We start from the raw sequence: 22,508 nt of genomic DNA, 5'->3' as shown, positions 1-22,508 counted from the left end.
TTGTCAGCGCACACGACGCAGTTGTCAATTAATAGATCAGTGCTTTCATGTGACTGCACACATAAACCGCGCGCTAGTTTCCCCACCTGCTTGAATGAGAACTAGAGCAAGGCAACGGCGTACAGCTGACGAATGCAGTATTTTAAACCAACTTTAAAGCGAACTGTATGAATGCACCTTAATGAGCTCGGAATAGGCACTACAGCCGGACTGTTTTTTTTTCCCCTTTAAGGGAGGCATTTCACGACAGAACAATTCATATAGCACAAGCCTCGAAAATGCGTAGCGGCATGCTGTAACTGACTCAGTGAGCTCGCCTGTCCCGTAAGACAATTCGCAGACACAACACCCCCGCGCGTGAAGTCCAGCGTTGCATTTTGCAGCAGCGAGAATGAATGAAAGCGGAGACGGAAAACTTACGCCACAGGTAAACACCGCCAAAGCGCAGGCGATGAGCAGACGCATGGTGTTTTCCCCGTTCAAGCGCCGGAGCTCAAAGAACAGTCCGCGCAGAGTTGATGCCTTCCACACAACTGCTGTCCAGGAAATGAGCGTCACGATACAACCATCGCCGAACTGCAGTTGTTATCGCCAAGCTCACCAATCGAAGATACCACTACAAGGCGAACGACACGGCCCACCACATGACGACAGCAGCGACGTCTCAACAGCTCCAACAGCGTTCGCAGTCTGTCGACACAGCAGACGCCTGCCGGAACGATCACGTGTTCCGGATTAGCGTCACATGACTCAGCCTTCGCGACACCAACGCTACCGTCTGGTGAGCAACGGAACGACACGGAATGCGATCAATTTACTTCAACCGCGTGACTCCCTGCTAGCCTTTTAATATGAAAATACTGCAGATGACTACCTAGATCTGCGCACGTGCTCGCCGACACCCCCTTTCACTTCTGTGCATTTTAAAATGCTTGTAGACCGCACTGAACACCACCTTCTGCAACTATTTTGTACTGTTCAAACGTCCGGCACATACGTGTGCAGTGTCCTTGTTTCTGAAACAAATCGCACTAGCCCTTCGTTAACACCTTTACCTTTGAAAAAGAGAATGACCGCAACGCGGTTACCAACCTTTGATCAGCATCACTTGTGCAAGCAATGTTCTGCACCTTACATGCGCATGCAGACATGTTACTCTGGTCAGAAACGGGACAGCATGGTCAGGGCGATACAGCTTGGCTTTATTTGCGTCACTTTTAAAATAGAAACACCCAATGACAACATCTCAACAGGTAGGGGGCACAGACTTTTTTCCTCCTGAACTCTTTGCGGTGACACTGACACAGCAACCAAAGGTTGAGAAACAGGGTAACCAAAAAGTGAGCCAGGAGCCATTTCCCAGCTGGGGGCCAGCATGCGTGCTGCTGCTCTTCAGAGGCCCTGCCAAGCAGCCATAGTTATTTCTTCTTCTGGGCCTTCTCAGCAGCCTTGGTGACCTTGCCACCAGATGCCTCCTTGGGCTTCACAGACTTGATGACGCCGACGGCGACCGTTTGCCTCATGTCACGGACAGCGAAACGACCCAGGGGAGGGAAGTCGGTGAAGGTCTCCACGCACATGGGCTTGGAGGGCACCAGGTCGATGATGGCGGCATCACCAGACTTGATGAACTTGGGATTATCTGCAAAAAGAAGCAAGCAACACCGTCAGCGACCACTGCCCCGAGGCCTCTCGCACCACGACACAACCTACCTTCCAGCTTCTTGCCAGAACGACGGTCGCACTTCTCCTTGATCTCCCTGAACTTGCAGGCAATGTGGGCTGTGTGGCAGTCCAGCACAGGCGTGTAGCCGTTGGCGATCTGGCCGGGGTGGTTCAGCACAATAACCTGGGCGGTGAACTCCTCGGTCGCCTTGGGTGGAGTGTCCTTAGAATCTCCGCACACATACCCTCGGCGCAGCTCTTTCACAGACACGTTCTTGACGTTGAAGCCGACGTTGTCACCAGGGACGGCCTCGGCGAGGGCCTCGTGGTGCATCTCCACGGACTTGACCTCAGTGGTCAGGTTGGCAGGGGCAAAGGTGACGACCATGCCGGGCTTGAGAACGCCCGTCTCGACACGGCCGACGGGCACCGTGCCGATGCCACCAATCTTGTAGACGTCCTGCAGGGGAAGTCGGAGGGGCTTGTCCGTGGGCCTCGTCGGCGGCTCCATGGCGTCGAGGGCCTGCAGGAGGGTCTTGCCCTCAGACTTGCCAGACTTGCGCTCGATGGACCACCCCTTGTACCAGGGCATGTTCGTGCTGGGCTCAAGCATGTTGTCGCCGTTCCAGCCGGAGATGGGGACGAAGGGCACGGTGGCCGGGTTGTAGCCGATCTTCTTGATGTAGGCGGACACTTCCTTCTGGATTTCCTCGAATCTGGTCTGGGAGAAGGGTGGCTCGGTGGTATCCATCTTGTTCACGCCGACAATCATCTGCTTCACACCCAGGGTGTAGGCCAGCAGAGCGTGCTCTCTGGTCTGCCCGTTCTTGGAGATACCAGCCTCGAATTCACCGGTACCGGCGGCCACGATCAGCACAGCACAGTCAGCCTGCGCAAACACGAAACGCACGTTTAGAAACACGAAACAGCCTGCGAAAACACGCGCAAAGAGTGGAGACTCGTGCTAACCTGCGACGTTCCAGTGATCATGTTCTTGATGAAATCACGATGTCCCGGGGCGTCGATGACAGTCACATAGTACTTGGGAGTCTCGAACTTCCACAGTGTGATATCGATGGTGATACCACGTTCACGCTCTGCCTTGAGCTTGTCCAGAACCCAGGCGTACTTGAAGGAGCCCTTTCCCATCTGCACAGGAGAAAAACCACGACCCGGCCATGTGTTAACGACCCGACCACGCCGGCCGGCACGCCGGGCAATATGGCGAACACGAGACGCCCGCCACTGCACCACTGCAAGGGTTAGGCGGCGATAAAGAGAATCGAACGAGGCACTGACCTCCTGGGCTTCCTTCTCGAACTTCTCGATGGTACGCTTGTCAATGCCACCGCATTTGTAGATCAGGTGCCCGGTAGTCGTAGACTTTCCGGAATCGACGTGGCCGATGACGACGATGTTAATGTGGGTCTTTTCCTTTCCCATGGTCGCGGTTTTTGCGTGTCCCTGTCTGCGAAGGACGGGAAAGAACAGCCACACGGGCAAGAACACACGTTAGCGAGAAGCCAAAAGGCACCGGCAGCGGCGGTCCGGCACTCCACGCCCCACAACGCAGCCGGCTCCAGACAAAAGCACGTCGGAATGGCGTGCGGCCAAAATGGCGACCCGAGGATTCATTACCACGAGGCTTCAAATCAATCAATTAGTTCAAGAACTCTAGGCAGAATACGACAATATGGGCAAGATCACACTCTGACACAAGTTCGACAGGGGCGCAGTAGGTACCGCAGCAGCGCCAATACGAAGGAACCGGCATGAGAGCGCAGGGCCTATGTGAACGCCATCATTGACCAATTCACCGGCTACCACAGCAACTACCAAACTTCACCACGCATTAAAATACATTCCTCGAGATAAAATATCAATTAAGGAAGCAATACGAACTTCAGCCGGACCAAATACACTTAAAATTTCTCACGGATGACACTTCCCAATACCGGAATAGCACGGATAAAGAGGAGCCGCAACTTACCAACACAACCGACGGAGAGCGAAGAGGAATGACGGCGGCTGGTCACGTGCTATATATCGACTGGCATATGACGTCATTAAAAACCCTTATTTAATTTTTATTTTTCAAAATTGTTATTTATTAAAAATTAAAATAATATAAGAATGTTTATTTAAGTCATATAATAAATTAAACGTTTAAATATTTTGTAATATTTGTCTGCGGATCTATACTCCGCACATGTGATGGCGGCGTACATGTCGCTCATTTATTGATTCGACGCCCAGTTCGTTTCTCAATATGGCAATGAATAAAATTATCAATAGCCTCAAATTTATGATAGGCGCCAGGTTACCGGGCCAGGCAAGTTCCGTATTTGTTCAGCTTGACCTCTGTACTCATTTAAACCTCGATATAGGCATGGTCGCGCTGCGTCTAATTCCTATCTCCTCTTTGCGTCGTACGACGCGTCTCGAGATTTGGGCATGCCCTTCACCGTAGCCTTGTCAGTTGGGATTGCATTTTTTTCTTTACTGCATTCTTGTCCTCACGCCTCTCTAAATCGACACCGGCTGCCCATTTTATTTCCTACTGTTGCGAGCAGCGTGCTTAGTGCACGTTTTGTGCTGTGACGCACTCGTAACTAACACATCCTGCTCATTGCAGAATGCCACGCCGTTGGGAGGCTTACTGCCCTGTCGATACATGTACACCGACTGGCGAATGGCAAGAGATGCCAAGAGGAGAAAAGTGTTGAAAGAGTATGCACGCCTGAGGCTAAATATCAACTCTCTCAGGAAGAATGACATTCTGCCGAAAAGTTTGCAGGTACCGTGGGACTTCTTTCCGAGACTGCTGTGTTATGCCTGCCGCTGTTGTTTCATTTGTAAAACTGTTCGTGTTCTGAGTTTTATTCCCGATGCAGTAAAGTCGGTGTTGGCGTATCTTGTTCTGTGTTCGCATAGCAAGTGTCGTTCCGCAATTGTTTCAATCGTATTTATGAAGCCTATCTACAGAAGCCTTTCACGTTAAGGCAAAATCAATGGGGCGTGACAGCTCGTAGAAATGGCAAAGGTCGACTCGCGGTTGAGTGTACGATACGATTGGACTTGGGTAAGAACTGGTGAGAAAGTGGACACCCCTTTCATTTCTCTTTTTATTCATTTTGCGGGATGCTGTTCGTGGCTGACGCAGCGCGCCACGTGAGACGAGGAGATGTCAACGTTATCCGTTCTGCTGCTCTTGCGGCTCGCTTTGCTGTTCGGCATTCATCTCCGTCATCACGGTCTGTCTTTTGAAAAGCATCGAGTTACATGGGGAATAAGTCAATGTAAACGGAGAAAATGTGAGCCAGCCAGGCCGACGCGGCATGCTGCGTCCCATTCATTGCGTTTCGCTTGCTTTCAGTTCGGAGGCCACGTGAGTGCCTGACCCCCCCCCCCCCCCCAGAAAAAAAAGAGAAATGGCCGAGTTTGACCTCGCAGGAGCCAGGTTGGCAAGCGTCAGTCATTCTTTCGACGGGCCGTGTCTGCGTCACGCGATGCCACCAGTTCATTTAATTTGTTCTCGTTTTAGTATTTTTTTTTTCATTCTTAACGCAGAGAACCAGCAGTTTACCATATTTGTTATCAGTAGCCAAGTTTTGTAGGCAGCTGAGTAAGACATTAGTCAGCTTAGTTTGGGGAAAGCAGTATTTTGGAGTGTTGTGTTGTCTGTTATGTGTACTTGCTTATTCAGATCTTCAAGCTTGAAGCTCCAAAGATCCTCTGGGTGCTGTGTAAAAGGAATCACTCAGCTTTACTGTTTTTTTTTTTTTTCTGCATTAGCCGTGTGCTCGTGTTACATTTTCATATTAGCCACTCGGGCTGTGTGCTTACTCGGAACAAAATATAAGATGTGGCAGCAATTTGCCTTTCAAACTATAGTTTCACAGAGCCCAAGAAAAAGATGTGCAGTTATTGGTGGCAGCTACAGCTGCTCCTGGCATTGGTGCCGTCATTTCAAGTAGGGACACAATTTTTGTCATTGAGAGAGAAACAAGGCACAGAACCACAGCATGGCCACACTAGGCATCAACAGAGTGCAGTACAGCCATGTCCTGGATCCTTGAGTCCAGTCCTTTAGTTTTAAAACTAACTTTTGGGCTCTTCATTGTCCACTGGAACGAAGTGAATGCTATATCTATACCTCGCATCTGCACCGTTTTGCCTGGATGACATGAAATTCTCAGTGGTGCTCACTGCCCTTCACACAGGCCCACCTGTGTAATACCCCTGTCACACGGCCGACTCGGAACTCCCTTGAACTTCTTTGACCTAAAGGGGTGCGAGGGAGTTTCACCTCGAAGGAGTTGTCTCCATGTCACGCGGCCTGTAACGAGCTTCTCAGACAACCCGCCAGGGGCACATTAGGCGCTGTTTATTTAGTGCAAACACATAAAAGAATAACGTTAAAAACAGCTGAAATGTTACTAATCCTTCATTTTTCTGCCCAAAGTGCCAGAGAGGCGGCTGACGTTTCTCTGGCGGAGGCAGCGCGGGTTGCACGGATGCATCGTCCATCGTAGAAGTAGTACACGTGCGAGATGCGAGCATGTGCGCGACCACAGATCAAAACAAACATGCCGCGGTGAAGGCAAGCTGTCAAGCAAGCGCCTAGCTTGAGAGTACAGTGCTGCCACTAAAATTTAACATAACTTACCGAGCTGTAATGCTTGTTCTAGTATAGTCACCATTAAAAATATATTTATTGAAGAAAAAGGTTGCTTACTTACTCGGAAGTAAAGCGCACTGGAAGCAAGAGTACTCCCTTCACCCTTCGAGGGAGATGACCGATCTCCTTTCGCAAGGAACTTCTTTAAACTTCCTTCCCTTAAGGACTGCCGTGTGACACGGCACGCATCTCCCTCGAGATAAAGGCTACCTTGGCTGAAGGGAGTTGAAAGGAGTTCAAATGTGCCCGTGTGACGGGTATAACATTCTAAGATTCTGGCAGGTGAACGTGAAGGTTTCCTGTTATAACACACTTCGACGGAAACGCCAATGCCATTTACTGCAAGGAACATTCCATATATGACTCTCGCTGTAAACTTGTCTCTGCATGCTGAATGTGAGCTAGCCGAGCTTTCAGCTTAATTAGTTCAGCTGTCGGCTTTTACCTTGCAGTTTATTTTCATGGTACCAGGTTTGCAGACTAAGAAAGGATCATAAAGAGAAACATAGCAAATGCAAGGCTGCACTGTAAGCAGAACCATTGGGAAGAGTTTTAACGGTGATTTCGTTGTATTGTACTCTGGTGTGACTGTACAAAAGAAATAAGCATGGAACTGTGAAGAACCTTGTTGGTTAATTATTTCTGAAGAAAGCAGCTAGACGACAAAAACACTGAGTGAGGAGAACTCGGCACAACTCCTGAGTAGTAGTAGAATGCTTGTTCAGTGCGCTAGGAAATTCAAAGATGGATCTTTAAAAGCATGTCCGACTCGCAGTCCGTCGGTCAATTATTCCTCTAGTGGTACCCTCATCTGCTGTATCAGCAGAAGTGTCTGCAGTAAAATGTTATCGCCAGATTTTGTTTGTTGCTGGAAGAACATTCTCTTATCAAGTTTCCAGTTAGATGTACAAGTTATTAGTGGACTGTGGTAATCTTTGGCACATAGTCTAAGTAGTCTCACACTTGCTGTTCTTTTATTTAACATCTAACGGGAAAAGTGATCATTCAGAAACAAGTTGTGAGCTATGACATGTGTGGTCTGGCTATGAAATTGTGTTGTGCATAACGCCCCTTAGTTGGACAGAAATAATGTCTCAACACAGCATCCATTCCAAGCAGAATAACCTTTTATGAGTGGGAACTTATTTGCTTTACTTGTTCTTCGGGCTATACTGAATACACGGGCTGCGGTGAGCTATGCATACTCTAAGTGGTTTTATTTCCAGCCTAAGCCGCACACTTTTTTATTAGCGCTGGTCACCATAATTGTCTACTAGCCTGGAAACACAACTGCAGAGTTGCTTTATGCTATGTGCAGTCAAGCTAAGGTTATTTCGAGTTATTGTGCCACGGGAGTTCTATTTTGTTGGTAAATTTGAATGGCTGGGAGAATGTTTTAAAGCAATAATGTGACCATGTTCTCTTCCTTCATCATCGGCTGAGATATAGTGAAGCTAGCCCATGACAGCTGTCAATGTAATAACTTATGAGAAAACTAGCTGAAGTGGAGCTAAATGACATACAGGAGAACTTAAACCTGCAGAAGACTGTGAAGTGCCTTGCTTAAACTGGCAAACCACAGCTTGGAGGACGCTGAAGTTGAGGAATATACTTTTTCCGAACATAAGAAAGTGAAGGACAGGTAGTTGCTTCTCACAAGAATTTCCTCTTTAACATCAGTCTCATGGCCCTGTCAGCTAATGTTCTTCAAGCCTTCCTTGAATTTTCAGTTCACTAGCGCAAAAGACAAGAATATGATGTAGATGTGACAAGTGCTAACTTGCAACTGAACTTTTTTTGAAGCAAACAGGGATTATATAGGCACGCCAAGCAACAACCCAAAACACAATCACCAAAAAGCGTTCAGAAAATTCATGAGCAGCCCTGAAAACCACCCAGATCAAGACAGCCTAACTCGCTGCTCGTTAATGCGGTGGACAGCTGACACATTCGTTACCTAGTCGCAAGATATATCTAGCCTCAATGAGAGAGAGAGAGAGGGAAAGGCAGGGATCTAGCCTCAATGACTTCCCAGTTAATCTACTAAGAATGAACTGCCCAAATGTGTGTAGCACCTTCACCCATCTTGCAATGCACAACAATGTTTGAATCCCTACCATTCTCGAAAGACCTCTCATGCTCCTGTAATCGTACATTGATGCTGCCAATTTGGCCCACGTTTACCCTTTCACAAATAACTGTGTTCGATAAACCACCATTATCTTGCGGAAGAGTATAACCGGCAGACATATTAATGTACGATTATGGGAGCGTGAGAGCTCTTTCGGGAATGCTAGGGGCCCAAACTTGGTCGTACATGGTAAGGTGTGTGGAGGTTGCGGCTTATCCTTCGGCTATGCGCATTTCGGTTGTTCATTCTTTGCAGATTAACCGTGAAGTTGTTGAGGCTAGACCTATCTGTGACTAGGTAACGAATTCATCAGCGAGCCGTCCACCGCGATAACAAGCAGTGCGTTAGGCTGTCTTGATCGGGGCGCCAATGTGCCATTGTTCTGTGTATATGCCACATACACTATCTTCGTTGCAGGTATGCAGCCTTTCTCAAAAATGTATGAGCCCCAGCTTTTTTATAGGCTATACAGTGTAGCTCGTTTCTCATCTTCAACACTCCAAATGCGAACTTTTGGCCGCACCCCAACAGAGCGTGGTGGTTCTAGAGGTGTTACAGGTGTTCCATGGCGTGTCTTCACAACTGACCCACTCATCTGCATGTTTTTGAAAAGAAGCTGCACATGTTCTCACTCTACTTGAGAACTGCAGCACCAGATTATTGACTTCAGTATCCGTATTTATGCTATCTGAACATATAAAAAAAAAAGAACCCACTTTTTGTTCTTGTGAATGACTACACGAAGCGGCTGAAAACACTCCAATTTGAATGCAATATAAGGTTTAGTCAAAAAACGGCTAACGTGTATTGAATGCATTACCCCCCCCCCCCCCCCCCATCCCTCCCTCTGTTGTCATCCTGCTCTAGTGGACAAAATATTGGCTAATTTGTAAATGATAGCATGCTGACAGAACAGAGCATAAACCATGGTACTCATATGTCCGTATTTATTCTGTCTTGTGTTCTGCTCGACTTCTGTTCTTTCCACCTTCACTTTTCTTTTTCGGTTTGGACAAGGGCTAATTGTAGCAGTATTTCTTTCGCTGGATTTTTACAAAAGAGGCAGGCAGGCACCACAAGGAAGTGTGGCTAACCTCCGGTTCCACTACTGACTGCAGCTCTGAGTGAGGTCCTTGCAAAACATTTAACCGAACCATATTTTATGATGTCCGCCTGTTGGGCAGGTTCGGTCACTTTTATTTGTTTTTACACCAGCAGATGCTTTGCTAGCTTAATAAGGAAATGTTGCAGCGCTACTGAACACCAGGCTTTTTCAAGCTTAAAATTAGCCTATTGTCCAGTGGCTTGTGAACTTCATTCATTCATTTCAATGAATGTGCGCATACATATATGCAAATGTTGGGCCAATCGCCGAAGCTAATGTACGCCCATTTTGCAGACATATTCAGCAGTCAAACCACACCTGAAGGACATGAAGAAAATCATCAGGATAAAGCGTATTAAAAATGTACAGGAAGAACATAAAAATAACTAAATAAAAAGAAAAGGATGCATACAGATACATAAATCCTGGATTTATACAACTCAAATAAAAGGACAGCGGGATTTCAGTGCTGAATCAGAAAAGACAAACATGGCAGAGCAGCAGAAAGGATTTAAGCATTATCATCTGCTTTTACACAATATAATTATGAAGCAGTTTTTCCGAAGTAGCATCTTTTTACAGAAAATATGTAGTTATTGGCCATTTTAGTTTCATGAGAACTGTATTATATGTTTATGTGCCAGTGTATTGTATAAGATGCTAGGCGTAAAAATTGCCAGTTACACGTAGATTGAAGTTTCCATTACTATCGTTTCTTGTGTTTCTAGTGGGCATAACAAACAGTGTAAAAGAAAGGATATGAGTGTAGGCTGTTCTAGTTGGCTCAGTTGACAGAGTGACTGCACCGGTGAAGTGGTGGTCCCGGGTTTGAACCCCGGACCGGGATAGATTCTCCTTTAACTACAAAGTTTTTGTTGAAGCTGTATGTATAGCTTTCCTTCGTATGGCTGCTCTTGGCTGGAAGGCAATGAGTAACTACTCCCTTATTAGAAAGGGGTGAGGTGCTGCGATGGCAGAGTGGTTATGGTACTCGGCAGCTTACCGGAAAGACGTGGGTTCGATCCCGGCTACAACGGTCGTATTTCGATGTAGGCGAAATGCTAGGGGCCTGTGTGCTGTATGGTGTCAGCGGATGCTAGGGAGCACCGGGTGGTCAAAATTATCCGGAGCCCTCCACCACAGTGCCCCTCATTTCTTGAGTTGCTTTGGGATGTTAAACCCCATCAACGAAACAAGTAAGGTTATGAGCGTAATAATGATGACATTTACAACAAGACACATTTTCATTTCTGATTCAAAAGGAAAAGGGAGTATCCAGAGTTCTAAGAATAATGAAGGTGTCAATGAGTGCCAGTGTGAGAAGGACATTATGCATACAGCTCTCTTTTCCAAATGAACAGTGGAATCTGAGTACGTTCTGAAAGTGAATGCCCATGACTCGCTGCAGCAAATTAAATGAGAATGAAATATCCTGAAGTACATCGTTTTTAAAATAGCAGTATCATATTATGCCCTCGTGTTTAAAAGTGCATAGCCGGCTGAAGCAAGTTTGAAGCACACATTCGTAATGGGCTGTTTAAGGTTTTAACTGGTTGTCAATTGTAACACCTAAGTATTTTGTAGACTGTACTTACTCTAAAACTGCTCTATCAATAGTTTTCAAAAGGGGCCAATAACTTATTTCGTGTTTATTTTGCCTCTAGTAGCAACTTGAACCTCAATTTTGTAGGGGGGTTCAGTGGCACTGTTTATAATTTTGTTCACTATAAGTCGTGCTCTCCTTATTCCTTCCCGTAAGCCTTATTAACGAAAAGCTAACAAGATTTCTTGCTCTTTTTTTTTGTATGTCGAGCATGCTTATCCAGGCCTGCCTTTGGTTTGTACCCGGTTTTCTCAGTGATGCAGCAGAATTTTTTAGCCACGTTAAGACGACTGAGCAGGCTTCGTTTTATGAAGATCCGTTATAATAGTAATCCGAGCCCGTAACACGCATTGTCCCACGATAACTGATTTCCAGTGCACTCGGCGCCGTATCTATAAGCCAGGTGCGCGTATTCGCCAACTGCAGCCTGTACAGCCACATGGCTTGAAACCACGGTGAATTGATCACGGTGACTGAAGATTATCACAACGGCTTACCTAAAAGGGATAATAAATCCTCTTAAACGGCGTTATATGCCACTAAGCATCACGATTTGCGACCTAAAAGGGAAAAAATTGAAAAAAAAAATGAAAAAAAAAAACAATAAAATTACAGTACAGAGAGCGGAGTCGAACGGCCGACCTTCCATACGCAACACGTGCCTCTAATCCACTGCGCCATAGCGGCGATGTCAAACCGTTGTTCTGAATGAATATTTATAACCAGCCTTAATGTGGCTGCTACCTGCCGGTGGGCGGCGCTGTCATCGCTGGCTGTACCGGCTGCATTTGGCGAACACGCGCCAGGGGCGTAGCCAGGGGGGGTGCTTATGGGGCTTCAGCCCCCTCCGAAATTTTTTCGAACTGTCATCGACCGCAGTATGGACAAGTACATATCACGACTTCTGCTGTCATAGTTTTGTTCTTGCCTGGATCGTCTGTCTTTCCGTACGTGTATGAAGTTTACTGTCTGTGATTGCGCAAGATGTTTATTTGCCTTGTTTTACGCATTACATAGAGTGACTTTTGCTTAGATACGTAGATTTAATGGAGACATACATGTATTTAAATATCTTGTTGCGAGGTTTTGTCTACACATACAGTGACTTTGTTTCCAGTGGCAGTTTTTGTGCTTTATTAAGTTGTATCTTCGCATTTCTAATACTCCATTTTATTTTTGCACTTCGAGCTAATGTATATTTTGCATAATTCCTCGTTTATAAACTTGCTCGCTGTTTCGACTAATATTTCGGTGCAATTACTCGGCAATACATGACCGGTGACAGCTGCTGCTGCTGCTGCACAGTACACTGAAACGAAGGACAGCTTCATTGAGATTTTTCCCTGGCCGTTGCATATGTACAGAAATATAAAGGTTCTTGAACGACAAAGATTCATTAAAATATTTGTCCTCTGCTTGCTCATTTCATGACCTTTACTTTTTCATATCTGTGGCATGTACTGCTTTGCTGGTTTCGGACTGATCTAGTTCTAGACTTCGTATTATATATTCTTTACGCCGCCGCGGTGGCTCAGTGGTTATGGTGCTCGGCTGCTGACCCGAAAGACGCGGGTTCGATCCCGGCCGCGGCGGTTGAATTTCTTTGGAGAAATTCTAGAGGCCCGTGTACTGTGCGATGTCTGTGCACGTTAAAGAACCCCAGGTGGTCGAAATTTCTGGAGCCCTCCACTACGGCGTCTCTCATAGCCTTAGTCGCTTTGGGACGTTAAACCCCATCAACCAATCAACCAACCATATATTCTTTACTTATTCAATACGCAAAAACATGGAAGCATTGGTATCAGTTATGTGTACCTCGATTTTTAAGACATACGAATACATTCTTTTATTTTAAAAAATACACGTTTCACTTGTCTAGACAGTGCCTGACGTTATCTAATACACAATGACATTGTCTATGGCCATGCAGTTATTATTCTTGCATTTGATCCCTCCACAAATTCTATGAGGAGGCCGTGCTGAAACATGAGCCCCCCCCCCCCCTTCCGAACAAAATTTCTGGCTACGCCACTGCTATAAGCGTATGCACGTTAGCTCCGTCGGCCGGCATGCAGGCATGCGGCGGCATTCAAGTTTAGGCTGACGCGTCGCAACGCTCTTCCCCGCGCGTTTCTTTTTTTTTTTTTTTCTCTTCCTTTGTATCATCTTTCTAGTTCACGAAACAGGTTCAAGTGCGCCGTTCGAAGTGGGGCGTATCTGCGCGCAGCGCTTTCCGGGCGCGAGCGTCCGCCGGTACGCAAGTTTTTGTTTCATTTTCTAGGGCGAACGGCCAGCAAAAAGGTTGTTCCCGAGAACGGGTATCGTACGTGGCCGCCGCTTCATTGCTCCGAACTCCGTAACAATAAAAAGAATGCTCCCAGGGGGGCGGGCCTTTCACATTCTACGTGTAACGGTTGCGTTTCTTTCCTGCTGTTCGCTCCAGTGACGTGTGAATTGTCGGAATTTTAAAGTACCCGCGTGGCACTGCGGCGGTCGCTTTTCACTGGCGGCACTGATAATATTCGAGAAATTGTGCTTCACAGCTACGCCAGGCACGATAGCTACGCCCTTACAGTGGCTTTCCCGGTTGCTTCGTAGTGTCTATTAACTTTTAGATAATTAGCACGGGTTAGACCTTTTTGTTTTTTCAATGTGGCTCATTAGCACATGTCTCGTGTCAGAGCGTCATGATATAGCGACGCCAGGAACAACGTAACAAGTGAAGGCGGGCTAGTTGGTGGTTGACAATGGAGTGCATATTGCAACCGCGCAAAACGACGAGGGACGAAGAGAGGAAAGCACAGGACAAGACGCGGATGCATATTGCAACCGCGCAAAACGCCGAGGGACGAAGAGAGGAAAGCACAGGACAAGACGCGGATGCTTTCCTCTCTTCGTCCCTCGTCGTTTTGCGCGGTTGCAATATGCACTCCATTGTCAGGAACAACGTGTTCACGCTAGTTCACGCTATCGGCACGGTTGGGCGCTTCGCAGGTATTATGCCGGTGCCTAACAATGCTTTCGGGCTTCGGCTGCATTCATTCGTTGTTGTATGAGATAGAGGATTTGCGAACTTCGCCTGAGCTTTCCGAGCTGGTTTCCCTTGGGAAGCGCTGTGCGGAGCGATCGCGGGCCTACGCGTCAACAGTGAGCACGCAGGCAGTGAAGTAGTAGTAGGCGTTTGTCCTCGCATCTGTGTTTATGTTAAGGCAGCGGCGTGATTCCGGCGCGCGGGAACGTTGGCGAAGGGAAGTTTAAGCTAGCGGTAGTCGTTCGGTGTTTGTGCAGCCGACAGCTGCGCAGGTGGGAGGGAGGGAGCGCGCTCGAAATGGCGGCAAAATACCGCGGCCGAACATAGAGGTCCCTCCAAATGCGAAAGAGAACTACCAATTTACACAAAAAAAAATACATTTTTTCTAATTATTTCTCTTCTAAAGTGAGATATATTCGATATTATAAGCCAAGGAGGCACTGTAATTAGAAAACGGAAGTGTGCTCGTCACACATAGTTTTGAAGTAATCATTAATTGAATGCCCCAACAGTACCTTTTTCATATTGGAGGGACCTATACCTGGGAGCCAAAGTGCGAGAAATTGATGCTTTACGATGCATACCGAAAATGAAAATTGGTTTTGGGGAAAGAAAATGGCGCAGTAACCGTCTCACATATTCGGCGGACACCCGAACTGCGCTTTAAGGAAGGGATAAAGGGGGGAGTGAAAGAAGAAAGGAAGAAATCCGGGTTCCTGCGTGATCCCGCTCCCGGATTACGTCATCAAAACACGTGGACCGCAGTTGTACGGGCATAGCGTTCTGTTACGGACGCGACAGCTGGAGATCCAGTTGCGATATCAAAGCCAGCAGCGTCGCATTAATGGTACTATATATATATATATATATATATATATATATATATATATATATATAGCGAGTGAAATTGTGTTATTCGGCTCTCTGTCGGAGTACAATGTGCTCGGGCCCGCAGTCGGAAGTCGGTGTAGGTTTGGTTTATGAGGTTTAACGTTCCAAAGCGACGCCGTAGTGGAGGGCTCCGGAAATTTCGACTACCCGGGGTTCTTTGACGTGCACTGACATCGCACAGTACACGGGCCTCTAGAATTTCGCCTCCATCGAAATTCGACCACCGCGGCCGGGATCGAACCCGCGTCTTTCGGGTCAGCAGCCGAGCACCATAACCACTGAGCCACCGCGGCGGATCAGAAGTCAGTATAGTTCGCGGTGTTAGCCAAAAAAGAAATTTCGTTTGCGTCGCTGGAATAGATGTGTCACCTGATTCTGAGTGTGCGAGTCATCGCAGTGCAGCATTAAATACTCCCTGAATGCGCAGATCAGTTAAATTCCTCTGCCGCGGCCTGTGTTAAAAGTATGGAGCCTAAAAGATTTTGATTCTGGGCCACATCGTGTGCTTCCAAATCTCTTGGAAGTTCGAAGAACTCTCATCCTTAGCCCTCTGGAAGAGCTCCCCTTGCTTAGAAGCCAACCACTTGGGCTCTTCGTCGCTGTTTACAAAGGTTGTGCGTGTTACGATGTGAAGTGCGGAAAGAGAAGTCCGAAGCGGTGTCTTGTAGCGCCACACTCGTTGGTCTCTCTCCAGAAGAACGTGGGGCTGCAACGTAATACCTCAGGTTCTAAACTGCGTGCAACTTTCAGCATAATCGGCTCTGTGACGTCTCCGAAGATCTCACGACATGTTACAAAAAAGAAACAAAAGGGAGGGTTCTGGCAGACCCTTCACAAAGAAAGAGGAAAAAGTGTATGGAATGCCTGCCCTGCCCACCTGGCGTTCTTGGGCTGTCAGGAAATAGGCAGATATCGCTCTTGTTGCGTGCGTCTTTTTTTTTTTCGCTGAGTTTTTTTTTTTGTTTTTTGTTTTTTAGTGTACTAGTTCACGAGGTCGAATTAAAGTCCCTGTTGAAGAGACATCAGGTCAAATCGGCTCACTGGTTTGTGTGATGCTTGACCTGCCAGAGCTTCGCAGGACTCCGGGGAAGCGTGGGCGGTGAAACTCAGCATTGCGTTCGTTAATTGGATGCGGTGGCGGGAGTGACAACGTTCCGTTGGGTGAGCGGAAAGTTTCGTGTCAACGAAGTTCGGCATAAAAAGCGCGCGTGGCGTTCGATTGGCCGGAGTACACCCCCGCGTTCTGCGGAACTTGTGCGAACAGATCGGGGAATTTTTCGAGCAGAACCCTTTGGTCCGCAGTTTCGTCCCCGTGGTCATGTATTTCACCTGACACGAGGTGTAATAAGGGAGTAATTACTCACTGACATCCACCAGAGTGCAGCCAGACGGCTGCAAGGAAAGCTATGCAGCCTCCATAGAAACTTCATATTAGTTTCTGTTCTGGCCCGGGGTTTGAACCCGGGACCATCGCGTTACCGGGGCAGTGGCTCTACTAACTGAGCTAACCAAGACGGCTGGCGTACGTTAGGGTGAGAACGAATTGATCAGCAACTCGAAGTGAGAACGCTGTTAATTGCTCCCTTATTACAAATTAGAATTACTTCGTCTACTCCACTTTACGTGAGGTGTATACGCTAACCGAAAGTATTAGAGAGTTTTAGAATAGCGTCGTGGCGAATAGGGTGACCCTATCCGCATGCGCTTAGCGTTAGGGGAACGGGTTCACGTTTTCTGTCTATAGAATAGGGTCGCGGATGGTCACTTTGCGTTGCTTGAAGGCAGCGCCATGACGGCGGGAAAGAGAAGCTTTCAGAACAAATAAGTTGATATATATGCTGCACTTTTTTTACTGTGTAAATAAAATGACGCGCAAACTGTTTCAGTTACCAATTACTAATTAGGAAAAGCGAAAAACGATGCAGATATTTTTTTTATAATGCGGACATGTTCAATCGGAGCCAAGGCTATTCACACAGGAAGAGTAGTAGTAGTAATGGTTTTTTTTTTAATATTTTGCATTGAATATGGAAGGTAGAAGAATTTTTTCTACCCCTGCATCTGCCATCGCTGCTGGAAGCACCTGAGCTGGGGCAGCGGAAATAAAGGATAGCAGGCAGTGTGTAGGAGTGAAAAGAAAGAGGGGAGGGGATAGTAGAAAGGACAGGGGGAGGAGTACACTGAAAATAAATATATTTATACATATATACATGATAAATATAAATATATACAGGTCGCACGCGCGTGAAGGTCTGGTAAAAAAATTGCAAACCTGTTTGTGAAGATCAGTAGTTCAAACCTCCCGCGCTTTCTGACGTCAGTCGACGAGTACTCGCTGTCTAGCAGCTCTGCAAACACGGAAGCAATCTGAAAATTAGGCGTGTTTTATCGCTAAAATTTTGTTGTTCAGGCAACTTCAGCCAAAGCGAAAGCCTCGTGCGCCTTTTGTTTGATGTGAGCGTGAGCCGCAGAGCACCGGCAACGACGAATCGGTGATGAAGCGAGAGGGCCCGCTTCGGCGGGCGCCGCCATGTTGTCCCAACGTAAAGCGGCTTAGGGGGCACGCTATTTCGCCGATTTAGCGTTAGCGTCGCCCGCTCACCCAAACACCCAAGGGCCGATAGCGTTCTGCGCATGCGCAGTATCATCCCGCTATTCCCCTATGACCCAAAGCGATAGGGTGACGCTATACTAAAACTCTCTATTCTTGAGGTTCCCGTCAGCCGTGGCGGCGGGATTGCCGGCACCCCCGTCCTCTGTCTCTCCTCGTGCGTAATGTCCCGACCCGGCTTGTATACCAATGCCCTATTGTTCGCAGCACCCGAACTGCGTCCGGCCTGTGGCTCAATTATTGCGCCGTCCTAACTCGTTTTATTGGACAGGGCCCCCATTGTTCCTGAAAACGATTCCTCGTTCAGCCCTCCCTTTATGTTGTCTTGGCTGTGCTCAGCCAGTTGCCAGCATACCCCCCCCCCCCCCCTCCTCCCGCCAAATAGAAGAAATACATTAGGGCCCCTCGCGAAAAAAAAATTCCTTTGTGCCTGATTGACGTACCCCGCCACAAACTCCGTGCGCCGGGATATGGGGCTTACTAATGACGGTTATTCCGACTCTGCAGTGCACAAAAGGATATTAAATCCTCGCAGTATAGCGCGTATTAGGTTTTGGTAATTGGTGATTTTTTGTGTACAGTGGTATATGCGCTCAGTCCTATTGTTTTAAAACGTAAGCGTAATTTCGCAAATCTTTATTTGCTTTTCTTCTGGAATTTGTGAATTTGTTTCTAGTTTTTCTCTACACTTCCACATCGTGCGAACCGCAGGTGGTGAAACGATAGAAGCTTGCTATCTTCTTGTCATGCACTCAGCGGTATGCTCAGCTTTATCATTGTCTTTCCTTATCTTCTTATTAAACGTATCGAAGGAGCCTGGTCTGGTTGTACCTGCGGATGATTAAGGCCCATATAACTGCCGTGTTTCGCCCCTGTTCCCTCATCGCAGGAGATAGCGGACAAGGAGATTGCAGCGCTCCCCCTGGACAGCTGCTACACGCGTTTCCACGGCCGCTGCGTGATCACCTCGCGGGCCCGGGGATTCGTGCGCCCCTGGAGGGTGTCGCGCATCATGTTCCGCCAGCTGGCCGACTACAACAACCTGTCCGGGGTGCAGAGGGCCATGTGGTGACACCGCGTGGATGCTTGGTTGGTGCGCGTTAGGACTGTGTTCTCATCCTCACTAGATACGTTGGCAAGCTCTACTTTGTCGCGCTGTGCTGCTTCCAAGGGAGCTGCGGTGTATTTTGTCTCTTAGCCTATAGACGAGGAACAATAAAATGCCAGATTGCCATCATTCTTACTTGTCATTTCTCACGATGGAGGGCGCTCCAGTACAGGTATGTAGTACATTTTCATTTTTACGCTGTCTGTTGCAGTCGGTTTCTCTTAGAGGACCCCTGACCACCCACTGGTTTAAAATGTGCTATACCCCGGTGGCCCTGAAATTTTTTTGCACAGACTCATTAACAGGGGAGGAAGAGAGAGAGGGGAAATTTATTGCCCACCGATATAGGAGGCACCCCTACCTTCCCAACTCAGATTCGCAGACCCGAGAGGGAGTAGGGGGCTCCGCACCTAGAGGCCTGTATGGCGAACCGCTTGGTTCTTCGAGGCGGAGTTGCAGCCGTCGCGATCAAGCGATTGCGCTACCCTCCTTCGGTTCCCTCTCCGAGATTTTTCCTCTCACGCTCCGATTTTAGCGGCAGGCGCGGAGTACGATAGACTTCTCAACGCGATAGCATTATAGGAACCCCTGTCCCAGGAAATCCTCGTCGGCGTCGTTAACCGTGAGCGAAAAATACCCAGGGAAGCAACCTATGAGGCAGATGGGCCACCTAGGTCACGTGACCTTGCGACGTCATCACAACCTGCCCACTGGATTGTGAGCAAACTGCCCACCGTGGCAGGTGGCAGTTAAAGAGCAACCTGGGCGGCAGCACCTGCCAACGCAGGGCAGTGCCGCATCGCTCAACCACTGCGCGAAGAGTGATCTGAAGATTTCCAGGAATGGATGTAAATTTGAGAATGACGAATTCAATATGCATAGGCATAAACCCATTGAGCTGTAAGTGTCCCCTCCATTTTTTTTTTATTATTGGTTTATCATTAGGCGGGAAATGAAAGGGAAAACTGCGTCGGCGTCTGTGTGGAGCCTCCACCTGCTGCCCCTTTTCCACTCGTACGGGAGAAGAGGAAGACGGCGTACGAAGAATGAAGCAAAAATGACTAAGCAAATTATTGCGACAACAGCAGGCTTACGTGCAAAATATACAGCCTCCCAAAGAACTATTGTACAAAAATGAAGCTTGCGGTAAGTGCTCCTAGCATTGCTCGGGAAGAACCTAGCTGTGTCTCACTGGCGGCTTTGTTTGAGACTGCCAGCAGCCAGTCGCATAATTGCTGCGCTACTACGCTGGTAGCGGTATGAGGACTCGCCGCGATCTATGAATGCGACATTTTGCCTCTGGTTGCGTAGTCAAAACTCGAAGAGAATCGGAATTGGACTTGGAATATATCGGGGAGTGAAAGACTGAACTCTGCACTCTCATTCAGGGGTTAGAACTGGAATTGACCGAGTGCAAGAAGCGCGCTATCGCATTTCCCGGACCAAGCACAAATGAGCATAGGTCGGCGAACTCAGTCGACTTACCAGGGCCCACTCTGGCTCGCATTCAGATCATGATCCGAGGGGTGAATCTCGACTCGCATTAAGATGATGATCCGAGTCGTGAGTTCGGGCACATGCAAATAATGGTCTGCGTTGTGAGTTTTGGACTCTCATTCAGAACATTATCCGAGTCGTGAGTCCGAACTCGCATTAAGATCGAGTGAGTATGGGCCCAGGCTTAGACCATGGTCTGATGATGATAATCAGCTCAGTCTTAATGGCTCATACCCATGGCGGGGGATTGGCCAGGGTGCATAGCGGTCTCTTTTCGGAACGACGGCGTGCGGTTCGTTTTCTTTTCTTCTTCTTCTTCTTCTTCTTCTTCTTCTTCTTCTTCTTCTTCTTCTTCTTCTTCTTCTTCTTTTCCTTGTTTGCTGGCAGCGGAGAGGAGGAACAATTTACTGCCGCGACCAAGCACGCTTGGGGGCTAGGCAGCTTGGAAACGCGATGGGGGACCGAAGAGGATTTCGCGGAAGCGAGGAATACGGTATTTTGTCCCTTCCCCATTAGTTTACGCAGGTTCTGTAATGAGCGGCGTGGGGATGTGTGGGAATCTTTGTCAGAGTTTCGCTATGTTGCTGCGCGGAGGGCGGTGGTCCTTTGTCGCGCGTCGGTCGGCTCGGGGGCGTGCCACTTGGACACTTCGTGAGCCCACGTGTGTCTCGAGTCGAAACAGTGGGTGAGCCTAAATGAGTCGTGTGCTGAAATAAGTGCGTCCGGATGAGTCGTGAGTCGAAATGAGTGAGCCCAAATGAGTTTTGAGTTGGAGTTATGAGTACACCCCAAGGATCAAAACAAGCTCGGCGTGATGTAGGCCTTACGTAGGCAAGCCGGCCAAAACTGCTCGGGCCGAGCTTGCTGAAATACCCCGGGCCGGGGTTGGGGATTGACATCGGCCTTCCAGAGGCCGACATAGTCGTCGGCCCAACGCGTTTTGCCGACTTCCCGATGTAGGGACGAGCAGACTATACACAACGTAGATCGAATTTTAATTGGCAAATGACCCGAGATATCGGACAATGTAAGAACCGATCACTTTGAGACATCTGCCCGACCATCCGCCGCCAAACACCACAACCGATAGCAAGTTAAATTAATGCAGCTTTTTGTCTTGGGTCCCTCTCCTTTCTTACTCTTTTAACCTTGAGAGAGAGAGAGACTCTTTATTGAAGAGCAGAGAATTTAGCCGGCGTTTTAAAAATCGCTGGCATGCTACTCTGCGTAGGGAGGGGAATTTGGGAGATAAAGACAGAAGGAAGAGGTAAAAAAAAACGAAGATAAAATGCGGCCATGAAATGGTTACTAAGGATGCAATGGCGAGTATTGATGTAACCTATGGAGTGATGGAGTGCATAGTCCGTCAAATGGGCTGACGAAGTTCACTGCATGAAGAATGCATGAAGGTGACGTGCAAGTGAATTTAAAGCTTATCGAGATGTCCAATGTCTTTTAAATATGTGAATAGAAAAGTCATTGCAAGTCTCTGTTGCCTAAGGCAGGCTAAGGGACCTAAAACTTTGTCCATTGTAAGGGGCACTGAGCAGAGCTTCTGCATGCAATGTTCATAGTACGCACGCTCGTTAGCATATGCAGGGCACTCAAGCAAGATATGCTCCACAGTTTCTATCGCGGCACAGTTGTCACAGTGCGGACTGTCCATTTGTCTAAAACGGTATCGTAAGCCGTTTGTATATGCAGCATTAAGACGAAGTCGATGATAAAGTGTTTCCAGATGTCGAGGAATTCTGGGTGAGAGTCTTGATCTAAGATGTGGGTCGATTGAGTGAAGAAATTGGTACTGATATGTCGGCAAACTCCAAAGCCGATACATTTCTTCGGAAGCAAAACTTTTGGCCACCTGGGACGCATCAGATATCGTAAAAAAAGTTCTAATGTATCTCCGATGTTGATGGCCCTTACGGGCCGCTTCATCTGCTTTTTCATTAGCCTGAATGCCACAGTGAGCAGGTACCCACTGAAATGTTATGCAGTGGCCTGCGGCAATAGCTAAATGATGTAGATATCCGATGTCCAGGGAAACTGGCTGGTGATTCGTTTTCTTCAGCAGGTTGGCCAGGATCTGGAGAGATGCTTTCGAATCGGTGAAGATAACCCAACGGTCGGCGGTTCGGCGCAGGATGTAAGAAACAGCTTCCTTAATGCCGTGAAGCTCAGCTGT

At 47.8% G+C, this 22,508-nt stretch overlaps 3 protein-coding genes across 3 annotated transcripts in view; 1 reads left to right on the top strand and 2 right to left on the bottom strand.

Annotated features, from left to right (window-relative positions):
* The window catches only part of LOC149371185 (NPC intracellular cholesterol transporter 1-like), a 49,645-nt gene extending 48,931 nt beyond the window's left edge, over positions 1 to 714 (bottom strand). The window contains exon 1 of the mRNA XM_089564880.1: positions 421 to 714. Within this exon, the coding sequence (XP_089421006.1) occupies positions 421 to 465 (45 nt within the window). The 5' untranslated portion in view covers positions 466 to 714. The remainder of the gene's footprint in view (positions 1 to 420) is intronic.
* Positions 715 to 1,180: 466 nt separating this feature from the next.
* On the bottom strand, positions 1,181 to 3,716 carry LOC149371184 (elongation factor 1-alpha 1). Its single transcript, XM_089564888.1, has 5 exons — positions 3,656 to 3,716; positions 2,965 to 3,133; positions 2,635 to 2,814; positions 1,714 to 2,554; positions 1,181 to 1,642 (listed from the first exon to the last, which is right to left on the bottom strand). Exons 2-5 carry the CDS (start codon positions 3,106 to 3,108, stop codon positions 1,419 to 1,421), a joined length of 1,389 nt encoding a protein of 462 aa, XP_089421014.1. The 5' UTR covers positions 3,109 to 3,133; positions 3,656 to 3,716; the 3' UTR covers positions 1,181 to 1,418.
* A 145-nt stretch (positions 3,717 to 3,861) lies between these two features.
* mRpS14 (mitochondrial ribosomal protein S14) lies at positions 3,862 to 18,955 on the top strand. Its single transcript, XM_089564874.1, has 3 exons — positions 3,862 to 3,997; positions 4,301 to 4,462; positions 18,608 to 18,955. Exons 1-3 carry the CDS (start codon positions 3,935 to 3,937, stop codon positions 18,788 to 18,790), a joined length of 408 nt encoding a protein of 135 aa, XP_089421000.1. The 5' UTR covers positions 3,862 to 3,934; the 3' UTR covers positions 18,791 to 18,955.
* The last annotated feature ends 3,553 nt before the right edge of the window (positions 18,956 to 22,508 follow it).

This window comes from Amblyomma mixtum, chromosome 1 (assembly GCF_055824585.1).
Source record: "Amblyomma mixtum isolate Tamu chromosome 1, ASM5582458v1, whole genome shotgun sequence".
In the NCBI taxonomy this organism is placed as follows: Eukaryota; Metazoa; Arthropoda; class Arachnida; order Ixodida; family Ixodidae; genus Amblyomma; species Amblyomma mixtum.
The sequence above is the reverse complement of the archived record's forward strand: the minus strand, read 5'-3'. Positions and strand labels throughout refer to the sequence as shown.